Here is a 17889-nt window from a genome sequence, read left to right as displayed (position 1 = left end):
CATATCACGACATGCTAACTAGCTTCAGTTAGCTTATCTTAGAAAGACAGATAACTTTAAACTTACCTCTCAGTACAGCAGCTGTAGGGTCTATACACGTAAAAAAGTCCTCCATCTTCATCCATGTCCAACCGAGATTAGAGAATTTGCCAAAAGAAAATCTTAGAAAAGTACAGTAGATGATAGCTTAGTTAGGCTGTTACAACAACCATAGACATACTATAAGAGTAGACCCCGCATTGGCTACTCCGACGCAGGAAATACGGCGGCCATCTTGGAGCGGTCGTCCCTCCTACTTTGTTCAATCAAAACAGCAGAAGATGCCTCAGCACTGAGGGATATTGTTGTTCGGATCGATGGATTATTGATGTGAGGGCTCCACAGACAACATTTCACAAGTATGATGGACATATTATTGTGTATATATTGTCATTATAATATTACTTTACTGTATTATGTCCACTGGCGAGATACCAGCTAATATTAGCTACAGTGCTCGGTGTAATATGGGTTCAGCCGCTATGAAGGCTAACTGAGATTCTGTAAATCTAAAAAAAATTATTATTCTCTAACATTGACTTAGATTATCTGACACAAGAGCCTATATTAGAAATTAAACAATATAACACATATTATAAAACTTATATTATATGTTATAACATTCACCAGCAAAGTTTACACAGGTGGTAAAGACTATTATTTATATGTAATTCTCTCACTAGTAAGACACATCCCAAATCTTCCATTTTTGTTTTGAAAGTTTCCTAAAGACACGATGTGAGGAAGAAGAGGGAGAATCTATWAAGAGAGACGGATTCACTGCAGCACGGATTAATCTCATATCGGATTTTGGACTCAATCTCAGCTGCTGAATCTCTGAAGCTAGAACTCGTCTGCTGAAAAACATATAGCTATATATGTGTGTATATACATAGATACATATAAACATGTATCCAATATATATTATTCAGTATTAATCATTATTTAATTATGTTTGTATAGTTATATAAATATGTATTGATATTTCTAAATAATTTATTAAATAAATTAGGAACGGCTGTGTGCTTTGTAATATGCTCATCATACATCAGTATCAGAATATTCCAATAAGACATTAATATTAATGTTTATATGCACAGTTTGTCCTTTTGTGAACGGTGATCAAACCATCTGCAGAGATGACAAGATGAACTCTTCATGTCCTTCAGTTTTTACAGATGAACAGATCAGTGGATGTTTGCATCACCTTTATGAACTCGAAATGGACTCAGCGGATTGGCTGAGGATGAGCGTCAAGCATGAAAATGTCTCACTCCATTTCCGGATCATTTTATAAAATCTGTCAGGTGACAGGGGCACATCAATCCTGTTTTATTGATGAAAGCATAAAACACCACATCTCCTCCAAGGAGCCAGACTCTTCAGGCCTTCTGTGGAAAAATCAGCTCTTCTTAGAAATTATTATTTTAAACCTTATTTTCAGTCCAGAGTGGTCGTTTGAAAGGCTTGGTTTGTCTGTCTGTTTGTTAAGCTTACAAAAGTGAACCTGGCCTTTAATTTGTACCTACAACAGTAATAGAAATCAAATAACCTTTTGGGCTTTTATGTAATATGGAAGGAAAATGATGCAGTGTATTCAAAACTTTAACAAATAAAGTCATAAAATGGTGGCCACACTTTCAAGCTCAACACATCTAGAGACTGACTCAGCTGTCTTCAAGATTGAGCAGTTGGTCAATCTTGTTCARATTGGATGGAGATCATTTGTGAATATCAATTTATAAAACAAATTTGCAATTATTTTGAGGTCTTGACTCGAACTAGGCCATTCTAACATTTAAATATGCATCAATGTAGCGGTTCCATTGCAGCCTCTGGTTTGAGGCTGGAAGGCCAACCTCCACATCAGTGTCAGCTCCTCCACCGACTCCTGACAGGTTTTGGTCCAGATTTAAAGATCAGGTTCTCACTACTGAGCCGTGAATCTCTGCAGCTGATCCAGAGCTCTGCTTGCTGCTTTGATTAATGGAGGTTTATGTTTGCAGTTTGTACCAAACTGTGTCCGTTTTTGGAAGATGGACTGAATGGTTTGTGGGATTTTAAGTTGAGCATAATTTTCCTTCCACTTCATAATTATTGCGTGTCACAAAAATATCTATCAGTTAATCTCATTTTAAAAACACATTTAATCGATTGACAGCACATAAAATATACTGACGTTTGTAATGTGACTAAATGTAGAAAAAGTTAAAAGTGTGAATGGTTTTGGAAAACATTGTAATTCTAACCAATGAACCAGTCAAGCAGAAAAAAAACGACTCCTGAACAGAGAAGAGATTATTTTTGTCTCCAGGGCATTACTGTATCTTTAATTAAATCGGTGAAAATACAGAGGAAACATTTATTTTAGTTCCAGCAAGCTGATTCCCAAAGAGTTGTGTATTGTAGGCAATGAACCGAAGAACTGTCCCAGACCACTAAGGTGGGTTATTTCATATTCTGTTTATGTGCTGTGTGCAAACAGTCTCCAGAATGACTCAACATGAGCCTTTAAAATACGGACAGAGTCCGGCTCCTCGGCAGCAAAATATGTTGTTCGTGGTTTAACTTTTTGGTCTGCAGGTACCGTTTGAAGTCATGTTCTCTGTCGCCATCTAGTGAAACATTTCCGTTATTGCACCATGGAGACGTCCTTGTGATCAGGGATTTAAAGTAGAAGCAATAAAACTCAAACTTTTCAGTAAGGTACAAAGTTTTATTCTTGAAGAAGATGAAGGTGCAGCMGTTACATCATGTGTTGAACTTGAATCCGTTCTCAGGTCCAAAACCTTTTAGATTGAATCAATTTGCTATTAAAAAACATGCCTGCAGGTTTTTGTCTTTATTTTACTTTTGGTAAAAGGTGGACTTTGTACTAACAGTCTCTAATAAATTATATTTCTTGATATGATGTTCATGTTAGAGTATTAATGTTAAAATGTTGGGGGTTGGTTATAATGAATAGGAGCTGTTCATGACAGAAATCCTTAAATGCTGCATGTTTRAACTGAATTGAAATGAAAATGTTTAATCTGTTTTTTAAATCAGACTGACTGAAGATCAACTGTCACCTCTTTTACAAAACATTAAAAAATGAAATGATTGATTTAATTATAAAATGGAGCCGGTTGAAAATAAGGCTTTGAGTGTTTATAGATGGTTCTCATTTGCCCTGTTTGCTTTTTTATTGCATTTCCTTTTTTTGTTGCAGAACCAAAGTAGCAAGAGAAAATCTACTGGAAAGATCAATGGAGTTCAGGATAAACACCATCATGTCTGAGTAAGGTTACACAATCCAACTTCAAGGATTTATTTGGTGTGAAACCCAGAAAAATCTATAAGCTGCATCAAACTCAGCCCTTTTTTTTTAACTTTGCACTCAAGTCTGCCCAAAAACATTGTATTGGTTTTTGAATTTTGCAAGCTCAGGCAGCATTTGCATGATTGGAAATCAAGCAAAGCCTTTTAGGAGCATTAAAAACGTAGGCTTGAAACCACTCGCGCATGCATATCATGTTTTACTTCATGTTTTATTCACCCCTTTGTCTCTGCAGACAACGTAGTTGAGGTGTCTTTTTTGCTGCTGCTGCTTTGGTTTGTAGTCTACCTAACAGTCCTAAAATCAACCGTTTAACATGCCATGCAGGAGGTTCTCTGTTTTACCGCTGTGCAAACATTGGCATTAATTTAAGGGGAGTTGCTTCTWTGTCTTTTTCTTTTTACTGCAGGCTGAATTAACCATGTTGTAAGCAAGCATATTTGTTTTTACTCTGCAAGAATCTAACCAATTACCATAGCAACAGGTTTGGCATCATAATACTTCAAGTCATCCAAAGGTATAGAAATTTACAGGACRTTATGCCAACAACTTTGCATTACACAAACTCTCAGTATTTCTTTTTCAAATGCAAAATGTAAAAAGAAAATGGCGTTATGAACTTTTAAAAAACTTTGACAATCAAATCATATTCAGATATCAGCAGAGTGCAAAAGGTTTATATTTCACTCTTTACCTAATACAATCTTCATCAATCTTATGTCTGGTCTTAACTTTTCCACGTAATTTTATGAACTGATGAAGAAAWAAAATCTGCGTTTGTGATCTGGGATTCAAAAACGTTGTAGTACCTCAGTTGTGCCAGTAGGAGGCAATAATATCAACAGTAACACATCCAAATTCAAGCCATCCTTTGCTTTGACACTGGCTACCATTTGCTCTCAGTCTTACGTTTTTAGTTCCACTTGAAGTTTATAAGAAAGAAATATTAGAGAGGATAGAGGAAAATGTTGGAATAATCTCCAACTATCGAGTTAAAGCATTAATGGAGATTTTAGGATTTTTTTCCAAATCCAGAAATGCTGACAGTTGTGGATTTGAACTGCCAGCACAGTTGAACATCATCTTTTTGCCAAATATCGGTGTTGGTATTGATAGGGCCTCAACGTTTATCCAATATTTTAAAATATATGAAGCAGCTGTCAGTAGTCAATACTAGTGAAATGTTTGATTATAAACAGAAAAAGTGAGAAAACATGACTTCAGATTTTTCGAAGGTCATCTGACTATCACTTGTAGTAACATAACCTCTGTCATAATGCACAGCCTCTCATGTGAATCCACTCAGAATTGTCTAAAACATCATCATAGTGGACGGTAAGCCGGTTGGACACGAGGTCTGATGATCTCGTATTGGCACTGATGTGTGACCTCCAGCATGGGTAGAGCAGTCCTCTGGCCTACTTCAATCCCGGCCAGCCCCTCTCACCACAGGACGCCTCTCCGGTGAAGGACAGCGGCGACGGAGCGTACAGGTCCGAGTCAGTATCCGACTCCCCTTCRGCTATGAATGGTCGGACGGCGGTTGAGCGTCCGCCTACAGCTTCAGCCGCTGCACCGCTTCCTCCTCCTGAGCCCGCAAAGAAAGACGGCCCAAAGAAGTCCTCTTTCGCCTGAGAGATGCTGAAGCCGCTGAAGGAGCGCTCCAGCTCCTCGTGGTCAACAGACGGGATGGAGAAGGAGGTGTCGCTCTCCACGGCCGTGGCGTCGTGCTGACACCTGTGCCTCCTGTGGCGCCACCTGCCCTGAGAGCTGCTCTCCCTGCCGCTCCTGCACGCGCCCGAGGACGACCTGTCATGTGTCGACGCGGGCGGTGGAGGCAAACGGAAGACGGTGGGCGACTGGTCACCGACGGCTAAGATGGGCGAAGGGGTGTTGGCCATGCTGCTGCCCCATGCAGGCTGGCTGAGGGGGTGCTGCAGCTGGTGCTGCCAGGAAGTGGAGGGACGGCTGTTGCTGCCGGATGGAGTGCCAACCGACCGCACCACAGACTGACCGAGTAAAGGATCTTTCTTTTCCAGAGAACTATCAGAACAGGAGACGTCTGCCATGGCGGAACATGTCTTGGCTTTCTTTTCCACCTTGGTCGCCTCGTCTTCGTCCTTCTCTTCCTTCATCTCCTCCGGGCTGTGGTAAGGCGGTGCTGGGTACGGCTCCTTGGAGTTAAAAAAGGCCTCTGTTTCTGAATGAGTGATGCCCATGCGCTGCACATACACATTGACCAGGAAATCAAGTTTCCTGTCCATGCAGAAAACCTACAGGAAGAAGAAAACAATACAAATATTACAACTCAGAATTGGAACAAGGTAACCAACAAATACCTTCTTAAAGGGGCAATGTGCCATATTCTAAAATGGCACATTGTCAAGAACCTATGTTACCTTCAGTTACAAAAATGCTGTAAATTAAAAAAATTACTTATATTTGACTTTGTAATTTCATGCCTAGAAATTGGGCCTCTGTCTCTTTAAGAAGCTCCTGCTCTTTCTGACACTTTTCCTTCAGCACGTCATCACAGCAACATTCCTCCATAAAGTGTTAATGTTTTTACCAGTGCTTCATGGAGAACTAGCTCGTATGATGAGATCAGCAGAGCAGTTCCACCAGGTGTTTGCTGATTGCTGCTGCTGCTAGTCTGGAGGAGCCGAATGGGGCAAGAGGAAGCTTGGGTGACGCTCCAAGGAGGAGGAGCTTTGGGTAAATGGGCGGAGCATAGTAGGAGCTAGCATTTAGGCAACCCTGAATGGTTGCCATGGGAGATTCAAGCATTTCTCAAACATGGACTCCAGGTATGTTTTTAATGAAGGAATAAAATTATGATGTAAAGCTCAGAAGAGTCAACTTTACATAACACTGCCTCTTTAATACTGAAAACTTTTTTAGCCATGTCACACAATCCGCTGGACTTAGTGATGTTTATTGGCATTGTATAACAGAATGTGAGGAAGTTTAGACGGTATGAATACTTTCACAAAGAACTGTGTAGATGGTCTCTGAACTGGTGGACAGTTGGGACACGCCCACCTGTTTCTCCACTTTGACAAGTCGTCCCATCATGCTCTGGTCCTCCGCTCCCTCTCCATCCACTTTGGAGCCTTTACCAACAATCTGGTCAACTCTAGGGTTTAAAAAAACGTTTAGTCAGATGGGATAAAGCAAACAATTCCACGTCACCCAGAAAACTTCAGAAGTTAGATGTAAATGAGTCTGACATGAGAAAATGAAAAAAGAATTTTGTCTTCAAGCTCCACGTAAATGACGCCGTTTTAAAAAATAGCAGCTTTCAATGAAATGTGTGGATCCATGCATTATGAGACAAAGTATGAACAAAGCCTGAAAGACATATTCAGTCTGAGGCCAAAGTGCATCACTGGGCATGCCTCTGCCGGGCTGGTCATGCTTCATTTCCATTGCATCCTAAGGGGGGAATCTATTCATCTGTCTCTCCGTTGGGAGAACAAGCATCTAGCACTTCAAACCCCTGTTGAGTGAGGCCATTGGCTCATTAACATATGTAAGTATTAGTTTTAACTAATTGGTTTGTATCTCCTCTTCTTATTGGTGGCAGGTTGTTAAAGAGTATAATTTAACAAAGAAAACTGTACATTTGACCTTATAAAAAATAAAAATAAATAACATTTGTTATCTTGGGAATGTAATGAGACAAATCAAGGGGCTGAAGCTCAAAAGGGGTTCATCAGTCAAAATGATAATGCAGCACGTAACTGCTCCAATATTTGAGCTATGRTACACAGAGAGTAAATGCTGATAAATGGTCAAAAGGTGCAGTCTATTAACCTAACCTAGGACCTTCAGTGGACTTCTTATGGCGCGGTGTTGTTGGGGGAGGGGGCCCCACAATCATATCTATCCTGGTAAGGCACACAGAGACGATATGAGTGCAATGCAAAGTGAAGCAACGTGTGAATCACATCAGCTTTGAAGAACAAGTTTCAATATATTCCTCTGACACACGCGCGCGCACACACAGGGACACAGTGAATCTGACTTGCTGCATGGATGAAGTGTATGCATTTCACTGCTGGAATATATTTTTTGTGCATGTTAGACCTTCGGGGCGTTTTGAGGAGGCTGATAAAACTGATACAAAACAAAAAGACGACAATGTTACACTGGATACTTTTGTGAAGGAGTGAACTACTGTGGTGCTGGATAAAAGCTGCAGATATAGATCTGAATACAGCACATGTAGCTGGACAAATGAAACAGGCAGGTCAATGGCGTGTGTATCACAACATGTGTGTATCCGCTGTAAAGTCCAGATTTCAACCGTGTTCACACCAAGCCGTCCACAGAGTACTTGCCTGGACTGCAGGTTCTTAATGCGACACAGCATGTCCAGATGGCCTGCAGAGTACTGCTCAATCACGTCCATCACATCATAAGGCCGCAGACACTCCTTGAACCTCCTCTTTGACACCAGGAACTTCATGACACTGTGGGGGATGACACCTTGTTTTCACAAACCACGTGAATTTATTTGCTATTCAAAATATCAATGTATTTAAAGAGACCAGCTTTAAAGGTGTGATTGGACTTTTGTTTGTGTTTGGACTGAAAGAAGCCATTTATTTCAAACATGAAAAAAACTAACTAGAGCAGAGACCACCAGGTTCAGACTGGGTTTTAGATGGACAGGGCTGAACTGGGAGGGACGTCAGGCTGGTGATAGGAATCTACCAATGTCTAATATTTAAGGCTAGCACTCTAATGTGTTAATATGTATCAATTCATCACATACATCTTAACACGTAAAAATTTTAAATGAAATTAATGACATTTATTTTTATGTACAAAAGTGAAGTGGTAGAACCCTTGTATTCACTTGTTTCTAGTACGCCTGTAAATCTGTTGCACCGCTTTGATTGACTCACTGAGGTTAATTTTTGCTTTAAAAGACAATCTGATGGAACGCTGGAGAAGACTGTTACTGTGTACAGGTTCTGATAAAAGGAGCTGGCCTACAAAACTATTCAAGCATTAAATACTCGATGCTAAACATGTTGCAGTGGCACAAACGTCCCCAACACTAATGTCAGCATCGGCAGCACACATTTMCAAAGAAGTACTTTTTCAAAGAAGTTACATGAATGATCACACTTCCTGAAATCTGAACAGAACTAATTTGGTGGCTAAATAATCTAAATATAACAGATTAAAAACAATAAACATCTTTGTTATTTTATTCATAATTATTGTTATTTATTCAATAAAGTGAAAACATTGCTTACTTTGTCAATATATGTTTTTTGACTAAAATGCAATTAATTGCTGATCAATGAATTACAGATCTTGCCATTAACTCAATAATTTTTTTTTTATCTCATCCCACCACAACTACTATTAGCCCATTTTATTAGCATTAGTAAAAAGTCAAAATAAAATGCTGTGGAAAGATAATCCTTACCAAATAGCCCTAACAGTAATCTTGAGTCCTGGAGGTAATTCCTGRGTGAAAAACTCACAGTGGCAGCTCTTATCATCACCGATTTCCTCTCCAGGGAGGCTCGCCTCTGGAAAGCAAAGACAAAAAGGGAATATTTTTACCTTTTCTCGTATGTGAACTATGAGCAACAGAAGCAAAGCGTGGCTCTTGCTTTTATCCTTACAGGTTACACTTTGGTGTTAAGCCAGTAAGCCTGCTGTAAATGCAATGAGCGAGCTTTGAGGAGAACCACAGAGTAAAGGATTATGTGGAGCAGAATTGAAGGATAGAGCTGGAGTGATAAAGGAAGCTACTGAGACCTTTAATGACAATTACTCTCTTCCCGCCACCAATTATTGGATTAGCACAGTCAGCATTGGATTTCACATGTTTAGCTTAGTCACTAGGCTAAAATAAACATGCTAAAGGTGTCATAAAGGTGTCGAGACCTAACTGCAGAAATAAGTTGAAACTTTTGTGGTGAAAATGGGGCCTTTTTCATGCAAAATAAAGCAGAATTTTTGACTACAACATATCTGTGTGAGTTTGTCTTAATGCTTGACTTGAACCCACTGTTAGCTTAGCCTCAGTTTGCTGGGGGGGAAAACAAGCTTCATAATTATGTGTTTTCCAATATTGTGAAGAGGTATTAAAATCATACCATGCTCTCAGTTATACTCATGCTTTACAGCCTCCAGTCAAAACAAGGAGAAAATAAACATAATAGAAAATTATAGAGGGGTTCAGGTCAAGTCAACAAATTTCAGCATGCAGTTTTCTCAGAAATGGGTAAAGCCAAATTTTTTTCTTGTTTTTTTTAATAGTTTCTCTGTAGAAGCCAACCAATAAAAATACTTCCAATATCTTACTTATTAAACCTTCAATTGCTGCAAAGAGAAAAAGAGGAGAGACATGAGGGGAAAAGATTTGTTATGGATTCCGTAGCTGGATGACAATGGTAGACTAATCTGTGGTAAACATGGATGCAAGTGGATCCATTAAATAGTTTCTGATTCAGGTTTAAATTGCCTCTTGTCTTAATGGCGATCAACTGGTTGGTATAAATTTACAAAACACTACACACTAAAGAAATTTACAGATTAAATCAGAGGTAAAAACTCAAGCCATGTCGTGGTGACTTGTCTAACCTGGAGAACTCTTCAGTCCAAAGTCTTCATCCTGCATTTCAATCAGCACTTTAACATGTCATGAGGTGAAAGAAGAAAACATACAGCTGATGAGAGTTGGTACAAACTGTTCAACAGAAAATGTAAAGAGATGATGAAGAATCTTTCTAGATTTGTGGACAGTGTCCTGGATGATGCATGGATGTAAAGTGTAGCAAACAGCCATTTTAGCCTTTAACCTGGAAAACATTTTTCTGAAGCTGTGAATTTTGAAACCATCAAGCTTAAAATATAATTGAATAATATAATTAATATTTGATGTCTAATTTAAAGGAAGATGGCTTTTTCTAATGGGGTTTCAGGTCTAAACAGACAGAATAATCTAACCCGTTAGCCATGTCCACAGCTTCCTGGTTTGAGCTGGTAAAACGCTGAACTGCTGTTGACTCTGATATGGCTGAACACTCAGGGCAGAAAGGCCAGTGGGGCGGCATGAGTGCTCAACGGAAAAAATTGAATACATTAAAATGACAAATTTTCTCAATAGTTTTTCTGCATGTCCATTCAGTGATTTCGTGACTTTTACAATCTAACATATACTATTAGTGATGTAATGATATTAAAAACCAGGGTTACATAAGCATTCATGCCAGTTTAGTACAACTTTGGTATACTTCAAAAGAAAAATAAATCCAAATGTATGCGTTTTTATTATTATTATTCAGTCATTAATAAACAATAAACTTTTTTTATTTCAAAAATTCAAGAAAAGACGAAAAAGTAGAWTTTTTTTTTTTTACGTAGACGTGTTTTCAGAAGTTGGGTTGGCCGCTTGGTTCCATTACAAGGAACAATTTTAATGTTTCTTCACAGTCGTTTTAGACAGTTTTATGACTCTTAAGACAGGGCAGGGATGGACTTTCCTGTTTCAATATGAATTATTGCACCAGAGGAGCATCTGAATGGGTTTGGTGTTGTCTGGCCTCCACATGTTCTTCACCTGAACCAGTTCCTCCAACATCAGTAGCTGCGTTTCCATTGACCATGAAACTRAGCAAACTGAAATTCTGAAAATAAATCTGCTTTGTGGGAACACGGCAATTACCTTTTTTCGATAAAGCATTTTTCAGTAAGATCAAAACATTTTCTTCGTATCGCAGTTATTACTGGGGTAAATTGTGCAGGAGAAGACGACAGGAAGTGACAGTTTGTTTTTGTTTTTCAGACAGCGTGCAGCCGGCTCCACCGGCTCTCACAGCCATCCATCCATCCATCCATCCATCCATCCATCCATCCATCCATCCATCCATCCATCCATCCATCCATCCATCCATCCATCCATCCATCCATCCATCCATCCATCCANTCCATCCATCCATCCATCCATCCATCCATCCATCCATCCATCCATCCATCCATCCATCCATCCATCCATCCATCCATCCATCCATCCATCCATCCTCGGGTCGCAGGGGCAGCGGCTTCAGAAGGGAGGCCCAGACTTCCCTCTCCCCAGCCACTTCTTCCAGCTCCTCCAGGAACCCCAAGGCGTTCCCAGGCCAGCTGAGAGACATCGTCCCTCCAGCATCACGGTTCATAAAAAGTTGTGTCATTTGAATGTGTTGAATCCATAACTCTTCTGGAAAATTACCAATTTATACAAATTCAAATTCTATTGAAGCGGAATTACCATTTCAATCAAACAGACCTACAGTCTATTGTTTCAAGCGTGACATGAGATCAGTCATGCTTAACATATAAAAAGTACCAATAACTTTTTGTCCCCTGATCTAAATAAAAATCACTGAAAATCTTGCACACTATATTCATCTCAGCTGCACTTTAGCACTCTTTGTTATTCAGTTTTACTGCATTTTGTTTTCTTACCATCTGAGTTTTGGCGAGAGGCGCCTCCTCGGACTCTRCTCCAGCTCTTGGTGCTTTTGCTCGGGCTGGCTTCAGCGCCGTCTTCTGCCCCTGGAGAGGGGGCTTTCCCCTTAGCCACKGGGGCTTTGGAAGGACTGGGAAACACCTTGTCCTTCAGACTGGCTTTCCGACTACGCAGAGCAAGGAAGGAATATTCAATGAATGTGACTGAGTTATTGCTGTACATCACACCCAAATGAAATCAYGATACAAAATGTATTTATCTTTGTTGTTTTTTTGCAAAACCTTTGATAAATTAGCACTTGCGATAATTTTTCTTACCTCTGAAGAAACTCAAAAAGGCCAAAGTCCTACAGCAGAAGGAGCCATGTCCACATACGAGCATAGTGGAGCATTGAGTGGGTCAGGCAAGCAGCAAGAAAGCTACAAGCAGGCATGCATGTGAAGCAAAGTTGCAGCKGTGGTCTCACTCTACGCAAAACAAAAAAAAGTGAACACTAATCATGCAAAAAATAAAAATAAATCACCCTGATACTGTATGCTCTGTCAGATACTCTGGAGCTGTTAGGCACTCAGCAGTGTGCAGCTGCCTGCTGAACAGAGTTTCACAGTGGCTGATCTGGCAAAAAAAGGCAGCAAGCAAATTAACTGCATAAAGACATTACTAAACAAAACCATAAATCAACAGTGGCAGGGACCTAAACAGGGGGTGAATATCTGCATGGTCTCTGAGAGGGAAAAAACACGTGAAAGGTTGAGGGAGAGTAGCTTTTGATTCTTATGTACAGATCRCTGACAGCACTTCTACATCCTTATCATCATCTAGTCATCTAGTAATCTTGACCTAAAAACACRTGTACTCATCATTGAGCCATCTCGGTTTAGCTTTAGTTCAAAGAAAGAAGGAAACAAGGTGGGGAATGAAGGAAACACAAGAACTTGCAGTGCAGCTTGTTATAATCTGTGCAGCAACTATACCTAAGAGTTCTTGGGCAGCACCCACAAAGTCTGTCTTTGTGTGCATTTTCATTACTGGAGTGGTGGGCAGTAGAGGAGACACAAAAAGATACAACAGCAGTGGAGACAGTCACAGAAACACCAGAGTGTGCCATAATATGATGCCAGTAACACTTTACTATAACCACAGTGTGAAATTCAATTTAATTCACTATCCTTTTTTAAATGATTTTCATTATTGTTTTTTTTATTATTATTATTACGTTCCAGTATTCAACAAAATTGGAATTATCTAACTAAGGGGTTAGCTATGATAAAGTGTTACTACATCGTCAATTATTTCACATGTTTTCTTGACCAAAAACAGTGATGTACAGCAGTGGTCCCCAACCTTTTTATTACCGCGGACCGGTCAAGACTTGGAAATTTTGCTGTGGCCCGGGTTGTGAACTGTCAGATAAGGCTTCTGCATATACCCAATTTGGGTGGTCTTGGTCCTTTTATCACAGCCTGTGGGGTTTTCCTTGATTAGGAACGGAATACAGCCTGAATGTGACAGGTAGCCAATCAAAAAGCGCGGTGACGTAAGAACAGAGGAGAATCCCAAACAGCTGACATATCACCCAACTGAGAGTCCGGTGGATATAGGAGATGATATGTGGAAATGTTTATTATTAAATCTAAAGGTCATTATTATGTTTATTCAGTTAAAAATGTTAACTATGAAAAAACAGTCACCTCCAAATCATAGTGTAGCAAATAGAGCGGCTGCTCCCGTCGTCTTTTATCCACCGCCTTTTCTTTTTGTTACATCTTTTATYTCTTAAAATGACTCCACAAACTATCACTATTGCTTCTACATCGTCATCCGTGTCCGGTTATTCTAAATTCCCGCTATGTTGGGGGTTTTACTGGATTATCCTCTGGAATCGGGATGTTTGTGACTGGAAGCGGTTCGTGTTGCTCCTGCCTTGGAGACAAGAACCGATCGAACCTGTTGGACTTTTATCAGCTCTGTGGTCACAGAGGTTTGGAGAATCGGCCGACAATTCTTAAATCTTTCCGTCTAAACCAGACTTAAGACTCACAAGCTCTACTCATCTCCTCTCGACCACAGCCTAAACCCTCTCTGACTCTGGTCGCTATGGTAACGTTTACATATCTCTTCAAAATAAGATACAGATGCGCCACAAAAACGAACATTTTACTCTCGTAAAAATTTTAACTCACGCTAATGACTAACGGAGCCCTGAGCTTGTTTCTCTGCAACGAGACGGTCCCATCTGGGAGTGATGGGAGACAATAACACCCGAAGTGTTGCTTATATCCACAGCCTGCTTGGTCTCTACGTGGTGAAGCAGCTTGAAGCTTCATTGCCTCATTAGCAGCTGGTCGCCACATGTTACGCAGAGCGGCTTGTAATGTGGGGACTCACCTACCGGTCCGGGATAAATCCATTCTCCTGTCTCTTCTCTGGGCCTATTTCCCTTTGCAAAGAAACTTTCCAAAGACATCTGATCTGTTTCTTACTCMTTTTGCTGCTTGTGGCTCAATGTTTGCGCGCAAGTAACCGAGAGAATCCGGTTAAAGGATTTTCAAAATAAAAGATCCTCCAGACTCAAATAATACATAAAACGGAAATATTTAATTATTTCTTGCGCGGCCCGGTGCGAATTGGTCCACGGACCAGTACCGGTCCACGGGCCGGGGGTTGGGGACCACTRATGTACAGTTCAAGCGCAGCTCTTAAAGTGATCCAAAGAAATAGTGCTGAGGCAATGCTGGAAGCTGGAGGGGCGGGGGTCAAAGAGCAGCTTCCTTGTGAATATTTAGGGTGGCCAGGTGCCCCTCTTATGTGAGACTGAAAAACAGTTTAATACCTTCTCATACAATTTCAGAAATGATCAACATTTTCCACCTTTCAGAAGCAACGCAGCAAGACGACACTTACAAACAAGAATTTATTGAGGGGTGTCAGATTACAGAGGACTGCATACACGCCACACGTTCTGGTTTTTGTTTGCTAATTTTTTTTTTAAATAAGGTGTTTTGCACCCACTAATAAAGGGAGATAATGAATTGTATTCACATCATGAAGAAGATAAGATTTTAGCAATGTTGTTAAATTTTCATGTTTGATCAGAGATTTCACAAACCAACAAACTCTTTTACATGGTAATCTGTAATCACTGTGGAATATTTTGCTCTAGATCTATGAAGTCTATGAAGTTTATGATCTATGAAGTTCTGACTATATAAAAACTGACGTTAATGGGAAGTTACCATTGGATTAAGAATCTCTTCTTCAAGGGAGAGTATAGCAAAGTAGCCTTCTAATTTAGCTTTAAGTTAAAAATCAAATGCTAACTGCAGCATTGCAAGCAGCTAGTCTGTAACCATATTCTAATAGCGCTAAAAAATCATTTGTATCTTGTCTCTCACTGGTTTTATTTGATCAAGATCAAAATGTTTGAAGTGGTGGGAACTTCTGTGTTTTGGTAACAAACTCTTGTCAGCTAGCTAAGAAGCTAGCTAAGAAGCTAGCTGACAACAGCCAGAGGTCTTTACTAGTCGACTCTGCCTAACAACAGAGGCATCTGCTTCCTCTCTTCAAAATAAGTCGTAAACATGTTGATTCAACAAGGTGCCAAGCAGACAGCAGTGACAGTCATATCCGCAGCCCAATAAAAGGAGCTCAGTATTATTTTCAAACTACAGATAAAAAATTGTTACCCATGATGCCATTTGTCTATAACTGACAACATAACTGCTGCTTCAGTAGTAGTAGCTGAAGTCATTGCCAAACTGCAACACACTGTGGCGCTATTAGACAAATTTTTTCTCAGACTTTCCTTGCCTTGCCTTGCTCACCCATMCTCCATACACAAAGTCTCACAGAGTTCTTTGGGATCTGGTCACCCTGTGAATATCTCGTAAAGCTGTGAGAGGCCAGAGTGAGCTGATCTTTGAGCGAGAGAGCAAATGCAGCAAGACCATTCTTGAAGGAGGCACTTATCGCTCAGCCACGATCGTGTCTGACACACACACACACACACACACACACACGCGCGCGCGCCAGAGAACACACACACACACACACACAGATATACTTCACACACTGCCCCCCCAAGAAGAGTGCCTCAGCAGCATCTAAGAGCCAAATTGAAGTGAAGCCAAAGGAAGGTGAAAGAGGGGAATAGAAAGGAATCATTTCACAAACCTGGGTGAGGTTTCTGCCTGAGAATCTTTCCTGTAAGGAGAGAAAGGCACAAGCTATCAGCTGCAGCTTCTCTGCATTAGTAAATGATTGATCAGCATCACTCCATGATGTTAGGGTGGAGTTTCTTTAGAGCTACAAATGAAAAAACAAATGAAGAGGACACAAATTATTGGACCAGGGAAATTTTAACTCCCGCAGTTACAGCACAACATGTGGATCTGCAAGAATTTTTTTTTATTGAGAAAACATCTTTGTTTACAAATATAAAGAAAAAACTAAACGTGAAATATAGTATGCCAGGAGTACAACTTTCATATCTGCTTACAGCATTTTGGTTTGTATTTTTGGAAAAAGTGAATAAGTATAGTCTGATGTAGTTAACCAAAACTATAAAAAATAAAATAAAATGAATAAATAAATAAATAAATAAATGGGTGACAATGACAGAAATGTACATTTCTAAACATGAGATTTGCCAAATATCATAATTAGATTAAATGTGTTTACTGCATGGAGTTAGCATGTTGTCACTGTTCAAATGCTTTTCTCACAGTCCAGAAACATGACTGGCAGGTTAACATATATTATACATAAATTATATTTCTACCTGAATGACTTTCCCTTCAGATTCCTCAGCAGGTCCAGTTGATTCAGTGGTGGGATGATTCTGGGAACACAGAAATAGGATTGCATCAATCTGTTAAGATGGTTTAACCAATTTAAAGCTTGGCTTCAGGGTCCTTTCAAGCTTATCACATCAAATCTGGAGTCTAACCATCACCTTTCACCTCAAATTACGATTTAAAGTGAGAAGCAGCACAAGATATTTTCAACACACCTTCAAAGTCATAAATCTGTTGTGTGAAAGTGAAGCTAAATGCTTTTTTTGCTGAGTCATTGCAGCACTGGACATCAAATTAATTTCTCAAAGTGGCTGCAGGGAGAATCGTCTTTTAAAATGTCTTTCAGACAGATATCTCTGCCAAGGCTCCGCTGGGCAAACAGACAGCCACACCTGACCCCACAGAAAGACTCTGAATGGGAAAAGGATAGTCTGCGTTCCTCTGTGCTTACAACACCAATAATGGTAGCAGAATGTGATACAGTAAAACAACAGGATTTTCAGAAAACGCTGAGTAAGCAAGCTGCGCTTGTAAGCCATCTCTTACCTATACATGGGAACAGCGACAGTCTGCTCGTAAAAATCCCAAGTGCACAGCAGATCTGTACGGGAGAGGTTAGTGGCATAAAACCTCCAGGCAGCCTGCAGGGAAATAGTTTTACTTCAGCGTTCAATCAAAAGCAGAAAACACAGAATTTGGTCTGAATATGTTGTGATGAAGTTTTTCTTTGACAGATACCTGGATGAGGCCCGCTGCAGGGTTACGGCGCTTCTCAAAGTGTTTCTGCCTGTGCTGCTCCTGAACTTTGAGGGCGAAGCCAGAGCCCAGGATGCCCTAATAAGAAAAAGGTAGAGTTTAATCTGAAAGAAAAAGTATGTTACACCCTAAAATAATCAGCTGTACTCAGGGGTGAAAGTAGTTTTAAATTCTTAGGGGTACTATGACAAAACAAAAAACAAAAAAACAAAACAAAACAAATATATAATATATATATATATATATATATATATATATATAGCTTCTTTGTGTGCTTTGGAGTTTCTGTGCTGATTAATTTTTTTGTGAAACGATAAAAGCTGGTAGCTCTTGAATTGCTACAAAATAAAGCTGTATTTCCTCCCTCAGCCCACTGGCTGCAATGTTGACACCTTGAGATGCCATGAGACCTAAATTCCTAACATCATGGCATGGATGCATCTCAGTTTTCCATGTCTGGCATATAACCATTAATTTTAGCTTTTAAACTGGTTCTA

At 39.9% G+C, this 17889-nt stretch overlaps 1 protein-coding gene across 1 annotated transcript in view; it reads right to left on the bottom strand.

Annotated features, from left to right (window-relative positions):
* Positions 1-2734: 2734 nt before the first annotated feature.
* The window catches only part of LOC103467116 (potassium voltage-gated channel subfamily KQT member 2-like), a 23950-nt gene continuing 8795 nt past the window's right edge, over positions 2735-17889 (bottom strand). The window contains exons 6-17 of the mRNA XM_017305885.1: positions 17375-17470; positions 17183-17277; positions 16621-16680; positions 16014-16043; positions 11837-12006; positions 9971-10018; positions 9692-9709; positions 8805-8910; positions 7702-7833; positions 7180-7248; positions 6401-6494; positions 2735-5631 (exon numbers count right to left, since the gene is read on the bottom strand). Of these exons, the coding sequence (XP_017161374.1) occupies positions 4777-5631; positions 6401-6494; positions 7180-7248; positions 7702-7833; positions 8805-8910; positions 9692-9709; positions 9971-10018; positions 11837-12006; positions 16014-16043; positions 16621-16680; positions 17183-17277; positions 17375-17470 (1773 nt within the window). The 3' untranslated portion in view covers positions 2735-4776. The remainder of the gene's footprint in view (positions 5632-6400; positions 6495-7179; positions 7249-7701; positions 7834-8804; positions 8911-9691; positions 9710-9970; positions 10019-11836; positions 12007-16013; positions 16044-16620; positions 16681-17182; positions 17278-17374; positions 17471-17889) is intronic.

This window comes from Poecilia reticulata, linkage group LG7 (assembly GCF_000633615.1).
Source record: "Poecilia reticulata strain Guanapo linkage group LG7, Guppy_female_1.0+MT, whole genome shotgun sequence".
NCBI classification, from domain to species: domain Eukaryota; kingdom Metazoa; phylum Chordata; class Actinopteri; order Cyprinodontiformes; family Poeciliidae; genus Poecilia; species Poecilia reticulata.
This window is presented reverse-complemented; position numbering and strand designations above follow the sequence as displayed.